The sequence below is a fragment of the Camelina sativa genome, chromosome 5 (genome assembly GCF_000633955.1).
Source record: "Camelina sativa cultivar DH55 chromosome 5, Cs, whole genome shotgun sequence".
Classification (NCBI taxonomy): Eukaryota; Viridiplantae; Streptophyta; class Magnoliopsida; order Brassicales; family Brassicaceae; genus Camelina; species Camelina sativa.
The window spans coordinates 21,054,881-21,061,935 of record NC_025689.1 but is presented as its reverse complement, the minus strand read 5'-3'; the positions used below and the strand labels follow the sequence as shown (position 1 = coordinate 21,061,935).

The 7,055-nt window shown below is 34.2% G+C and overlaps 2 protein-coding genes across 3 annotated transcripts in view; both read left to right on the top strand.

The window, feature by feature from the left end:
• LOC104789453 (protein WVD2-like 2) overlaps window positions 1-1,721 on the top strand; it is a 3,478-nt gene extending 1,757 nt beyond the window's left edge. Inside the window, exons 3-6 of the mRNA XM_019245346.1 lie at window positions 12-119; window positions 241-312; window positions 551-661; window positions 1,081-1,721. Coding sequence (XP_019100891.1) covers window positions 12-119; window positions 241-312; window positions 551-661; window positions 1,081-1,401 — 612 coding nt within the window. The 3' untranslated portion in view covers window positions 1,402-1,721. The remainder of the gene's footprint in view (window positions 1-11; window positions 120-240; window positions 313-550; window positions 662-1,080) is intronic.
• On the top strand, window positions 2,537-5,882 carry LOC109124401 (probable serine/threonine protein phosphatase 2A regulatory subunit B''delta). 2 transcript variants are annotated; one of them, XM_010512883.1, is made up of 11 exons: window positions 2,537-2,933; window positions 3,261-3,510; window positions 3,607-3,712; window positions 3,786-3,885; window positions 4,051-4,156; window positions 4,281-4,371; window positions 4,506-4,647; window positions 4,725-4,872; window positions 4,981-5,090; window positions 5,191-5,467; window positions 5,562-5,882. In XM_010512883.1, exons 1-11 carry the CDS (start codon window positions 2,803-2,805, stop codon window positions 5,700-5,702), a joined length of 1,602 nt encoding a protein of 533 aa, XP_010511185.1. In that variant the 5' UTR covers window positions 2,537-2,802; the 3' UTR covers window positions 5,703-5,882. The 2 variants fall into 2 exon arrangements, with proteins under 2 accessions (XP_010511185.1, XP_010511184.1); XM_010512882.2 differs by having other exon boundaries at window positions 2,538-2,933; window positions 5,185-5,467.

Here is a 7,055-nt window from a genome sequence, read left to right as displayed (position 1 = left end):
TTTTATGATCCTTAGCCATATATAGATCTGCTACATCCATAAGAAGTTTTAAACCCAAGATTACAGTTGGAGTTGCTCCAACATTTACTAGCACAGCGAGGCTGGAGAGACGGAGAGAGGTAAATTTCATTTGTAACAATAAGGAAAAGTTTTTTTAGGAAGCTTAGAGATCTCACACGTATTGTTTCCTTTTCTATGTTTGTGTTACTCTGCTAAAGTGTCAGCATATTATTGTTTCAGTTTTACCAGAAATTAGAGGAGAAACAGAAAGCACTTGAGGCAGAGAAAAGAGAGAACGAGAAAAGGCTCAAGGTAATCGTTATTAATATCCTCAAGCATACACACGTGCATTGGTCAGTAGATAATGTAGCTAGGAATCTTTTTTTAGATAGTTTCCATGTTAGTTATATGACAACAGAAAATGTTGTGCATTTTCATTATGAATAACAATTCTTGAAACGATATAATCCTACACGGTAGATTCAATATAATGTATATCTTTCATTCTTGAGCAATCTCCAGAATAATTGAATATATGTATTTTATTTAGGAAGAGCAAGAAGCAGTCACTAAGCAACTCAGGAAGAACATGGCTTACAAAGCTAATCCTGTACCAAGTTTCTACCAAGAGGGTCCTCCACCGAAACAGCCATTGAAAAAGGTATGGAGCAAAACCGCGCTGCCTTCACTTTCTTTTTCGTCGCCTCCGCTTTATATCATTTTATTGATTGTCCAAGAATGAACATTCAGTTTCCTTTTCTTGTGATCGGGTAAGATGGTGTTATCCTCCTCACCAACATTTAGTTTCACTTTACAGTCACTTTAGCTTTGTTTGATTGTGATTTTGGCAGTTTGTCCTAAAGCATACATTATGCATGGTAACGTTAGTTAAAACAATTTCCATATTCAGATATTGGATTTTGGTTATACGACCTCAGTGAGTGTACGTAAGCTTTGATTCCTGGCCATCACTTCGTGTCATCCTCTTCATCTTTGCGATACATGGATATATGAACTTAGATGAACTTCATCCTCACAATATAAAAGAAAAACTTTTCTATGATCGTTTTTGTTTTGCAGTTTCCTCTGACTCGGCCCAAGTCACCAAACCTTAACCGCAGAAAGAGCTGCAGCGACACAGTTAACTCATCATATCAGGAGGTGAAGGGGAAGCATTGTGCTCGACATCGTCACAGTGTAGGCGTTTACAAGGAAGAACCCAAAGCAAACAATATCCCGAGGACACCAAATAGCAGTAGCAAAGACCATATAAGAAAGTCCACAAAGGAAACACCAAAGTCTGAAGAAGTGCATGGAAAGTTTGTGGGAAAGAGCAAAAGTAGCTATGATGGAGAGACAGATGAGAATGGGGCTGGGGCTGGGGCTGGGGTTGTGGAGTGAAGCGCCCGCGTAGTTGTAGTTTCGTTTTGACTAACTTGATGAATGAGAAAACAAGAAAAAGACTGAGAAGCGACTGCAAGGAGAACAGGTTTTAGAGTGAAGGAACAAGTTTAAAGTTTCTTGTTATTTGTGGCGTTGTCTAATGTTATCTAAGATTTGTTTGTTCTAAATTTGATTGCTAAATCAGCTGGTTCTATTTTCGTTTGATCTTTTCTTATCTGTTTGACAGTTAATGTGAAATGTATATTAAGGTTGTTATATGGATCCGATATATCCCAACTTAAATTATTATAACTAGATTAATGGTTGGCTGAGACACATCTATATATAATTTCATTGTGTTAGTATGTTTTGTTTCTTCGGACTTGATGTTATTTAAGCAACTAAGCAAGTGTAGTTTTTTGTTTTTACCAAGGAGTAATTGTTTTTTGGGAAACATAGTCTCGAATCAAGGAGTCATGTAGATCTGGAGAAAGTCTAGGTCATTTGGTTCCACTGTTAGGGACTTGACTTCTTTTGTTTCATTTGTTCATCATCTTTTACGTCTCTTTATTGATAGCCCTGGTTGTGACAATCTTTGCAACTTATCTATTTTTATGGAGGTATTTTAAAGAATATACAATTTGGAAAATTTGAAAGTTCAAGATAAAAAAAAAAAAAAAAACCTTAATTAGGAACAGAATACGTGAAATAATTAGTGTCGGCAGAGAGCCATTTTCGAAATAATTAGTACAAATACACAATCGTTAGGAATAATTAGGAAATAAAATCTGAAAAGAGGGACAAAACGCAAAGGAGAGAGCCATTATCGAAATTATTTGGACTGGAAGCAGAACAATACATTCCCATTATATATAATGAAACTCGAATGATTGATTGCGAACAAGACTAAGCCACTGGAAATTTTAAATTGCAAATGTTAGAAGTTTCTGATGTGTACTTCTTACTCAACGTGCCAAAACGTTAATTAGTAGTAGCTCACACTAATAATGTTAATTACTAAGTCAAAAGTACAATACTAAAATTTTTAGGAAAGTTATTTACTTATTTGTTGGTTAGTATTTTTTTTCCAACATTTTACTAATTATAGTTTTGACTTTTTGACTGAAGAAAAAAAGTTAATTAAATGAGTGTGTTACCCTCTTCTCTTCTCTCTCCATCAACCCTTAAATTTCTGCAAGTTTCGGAGCTAATCCTCCTCCAGCATCGCACGGATCTATTATACTTTTTCTTTCTTTTTCTTTTTTCATTCTCAATTGTATCATAATATTTCCTTATATTTATTATACACATGTATAATAAATACTATCTCACTTTCTTCAATCAAAGCCATTTTCTTTGGATAAACAGTATTTGAGAAATTTTGATCACACACAATTTGAAGGAAGAAAGATCAAAACGATGGAGTCTATAACGCTTGATATAGAGCTGTTGCAGTTACCTGAGACATCACCAGTGTCAATGAAATCTAATCAAGATTTTGTTAAGAAGCTCTTTGATCAATGGCTTGCCCTTCCTGAAACCAATCGCTTGNTCTTCTTTTTCTTTTTTTTTTTTTTTTTTTTTTTTTCTTTTTCTTGGATAATATGATTTTCATGTGACTTTTTCATTTGCTGGTTTTGAATCTGGATGGTGGTGACACGACGACAGCACTAGTACAAATCATTTGTAACTAAAATATATGTTTTTGGAAAATGTAGTTTTGAATTTGAATAGTGACAGGCCCTTGATATGTGATTTTTCTGTATGCGAGTTTTGAATCCGGATGGTGACATAACGACACGACACTAGTATAAACTACTAGGATAATATTTTTGTTATTGGATATGGAATTAAGGAACATTTGTATGATGATTACAGGTTACATCTTTGGTAAATGATGCAAAGGCAGGAGTGGCTTTGAATGTTATGTGTGGAGGAGGCTCTTTGGGCTCGAATTCAGGGTCTAATAGTCCATTGGCTTCAATGTTTCCGGCACGTAACAGGCCTCCTCTTTCTCCAAGGAACTCAACTGGTTCGCCTCGGATCACTAGACAAAGGACTGGTCTTTCTAATCTTAGCTCTCCTCTCAAAGTTGTTTCTGATCATGTCAAAGAGCTCATTCCTCAGGTCTACATTTGGACCACCTTTGAATTTATTATCATAAAGTCTGTTCTCTGTATTATTTTGTGCTAAAGTTTTTCTATTGTGTATGCAAATGTATAGTTTTACTTTGAAGATGGTCGCCCACCACCAAATGATCTGAAAGAGCAGTGTATAGCTAAGATCAATAGTCTTTTTTATGGCCATGAGGACGGTTTGCAAATCCAAGGTTAGTTTCTCTTTTAGATATCTACATATCTAATATCTCCTGACTCTAACAGTGTCGTTCTTTCGTTTCTCAGAATTTAAATTAGTCACTACTGAGGTCTGCAAGGTCCCATCATTTTTTTCCACCTCCATTTTCAAGAAAGTTGATACCAATAACACTGGTTTTGTGAAAAGGTTTGCAGAATTCTATGCCTAGCTACAATGTTTGATTATTAAAACCAAGTTGATAAGAAAGTCTGTAAGTCCAGTAGATCATAATATATCAAAACCATTGATTTTGGTTATGTTTTGGCTTGTGGACTGCTCATCACATGTGGTTTTTTACCAACTTCTTTATAGAGAAGCCTTCATTGATTATTGGGTTAAGGGAAATATGTTGACAAAGGAGATAACAAGTCAGATATTTACAATACTGAAGCAACCAGATCACAAGTACCTTGTCCAGGTGGGTTTTCTGAGCTGCAGTAAAATTGTCACTTTTTCTATTTTGGTCACATTATCCTTCTTTTGTATGTAGAAACTTTTCTTAATTGAAATGTATTAACTTCTTGAGATGAATTTTATGACAGGATGATTTCAAGCCTGTGCTCCAAGAACTATTAGCAACACACCCTGGTCTTGAATTCTTACAAGGCACACCTGAGTTTCAAGATAGATATGGTTAGTCCAACACTATGACGTTATCTAATTTCTTTTTAGTTCGTTTTTATTCCTTTGCCAAGTATATTTGAAAAAGTAATGACTATCTGAATATATGATTCCTTGTAATGTTTGTGAAAACATTTTGGCAACAGCTGAAACTGTAATATACAGAATATATTACTACATAAACAGAAGTGGGAATGGGCATCTTACCTTGAGAGAGCTTAAGCGAGGAAATCTAGTTGATGCAATGCAGCATGCCGATGAAGAAGAGGACATCAATAAGGTTTTGAGGTAGGTGGCTCAAATATAATCAGTAGTAATATTGAAATTAAACGGCTTCTAATCTGACTCTCGCTACCGTTCATCAGGTACTTCTCGTATGAACATTTCTATGTCATATACTGCAAGTTCTGGGAGCTGGATACAGACCATGATTTCTTGATCGACAAAGAGAATCTCATCCGATATAGTAACCATGCACTCACCTACAGAATTGTCGACCGAATCTTCTCTCAGGTTAGCTACTCTGCATTTGCATTGCATGTCTTCCATATTTTTTTTTTTTAGTTTTTTTTTTTATTTACTAGCCGTTGGAATGTCATTGTCACTGTGTACTTTATATAGGTACCCAGGAAGTTTACTAGTAAAACCGAAGGAAAAATGGGATATGAGGATTTTGTTTACTTCATATTGGCCGAAGAAGACAAGTCATCAGAGCCTAGTCTTGAGTATTGGTAAGAATGTATTCATATCTATATAGACATGTCTTTGTGTAGGTGTTACTTGGTAAGAGCTCTGTTTTTGTTATATTAATGTTTGGTGATATAGGTTCAGGTGCATAGATTTGGATGCAAATGGAGTTTTGACGCGGAACGAGCTGCAATTCTTTTACGAGGAACAGCTGCATAGAATGGAGTGCATGGCGCAAGAGGCGGTGCTGTTTGAGGATATTTTGTGCCAATTATTCGACATGGTCAAACCAGAGGACGAAGGGTACATTTGTCTGAATGACTTGAAGGGTTCTAAGCTCTCTGGAAATGTGTTCAACATACTTTTCAACCTCAACAAGTTTATGGCGTTTGAAACTCGCGATCCCTTCCTCATCCGCCAGGTATCACGCTATATATATCAAATAAAATCTAGTTAGCCTATATATACTTATAGAGTTATTCATTGTGATATGGTTTATAACTGGATATACTAAGGAGCGGGCAAATCCAACATGGACGGAGTGGGATCGTTTTGCTCATAGAGAATATATTAGGCTATCAATGGAAGAAGATGTAGAAGATGCTTCTAATGGAAGTGCTGAAGCATGGGACGACTCACTTGAGGTCCCCTTTTGAGTTTCTTTAATGGTAAGCTCTCTCACTATAGAAAGCGGACCAACGAGTGATGCAATAACGTTGTTGACAACGACTCAGAATTACGTACAAAATAGAGAGTTGGGGTATGTAATTTCAAATTTTTAACATTTGGATAAAATTTGACACTAAACTATACATGTCAAAAAAGTATCACACAGATTGTCGGGGTCGAGAAAGACGCATTTTCTTTACAATATACCTAAAATCATATGCAACCTTAGCTTAGGGCTTAATTAATATCTTCTAATGACCACATAACCATTCACCAAATGATAGAAACTATTCTTGATAAAATCTATAGAAATCTTGATAAAATCTTAGAAACTCACAATTCAGGATAAAATCTAGATCAATTTCAAACCCTTCAATTTAATTCCAAAAATACTAAAATTTCACAACTCTTGAAGGTTCGAGATATTAGGGGACATTTCTAATAAACTCTAAAATTTTCATAACTAGGTGCTTCCCCACGCAACGCGTGGATTGTGGTGTAGTTGGCACTTTCTTGTTTTTTTTGGTCTTTTTCGTTTTCTCTTTTGTATTATTTCGTTTTAATTAGGTATATACGGGCTTTGCCGTCACTTTTATTTATACACTATATGTTTATACCATTTCGTTTAGATGTGTATAATTGTGGCGTTTACTTTTTATGAATTATGAAGATGTTGTTTCTTGCTTTTGAGGATCCAATCTTATCATTGACTGATATTGTTTCCAATACATTTATTGTATTATAGATTTTCTAATTAACTGCTTATGTAAACCCTTCATACGTTGATGTTGCAATAATAAGTTATTTTTTTAAAATATCTTCCGTGTAAGTGATTATGTTTGTATGCCCATGTTTTGGTCTAATATCAATAAGATCGTTTCTGTTTTTCTTTAGTTGGCTTTGAAACCAATATTGAGTTAAGCAAATAATGGGTCGAATTATGGTGTTAATAAGTAATATAAATTTTTATATATATATATTGTATATATGTGACTATAAATTTAGCTAACTAAAAAATTATGTAATATTTAAATACAATCTTGAACATATATATATATATATATATTTTTTTATTTGTGGGAGGAATGTATGAAATTATTGGATAGAAGTTATTTTTGAGTTAAATGACCTTTAATGTCTTTAAAGTGAGTTAAATATTAATAAATTTTTATATGTGTCTTGACTTTTTTTAAAAGGAATACCAAGTGTTTCCTTCCAAATTTGAAGTGATATAGTATTTTAGTTTTCTTATATGATTTTATGAACTTCAATGTAAAAGTTTTTCAAAGTAATAAGTACACTCACTGATTGAATTATAAAATTTGGAGAAATGTTTATTT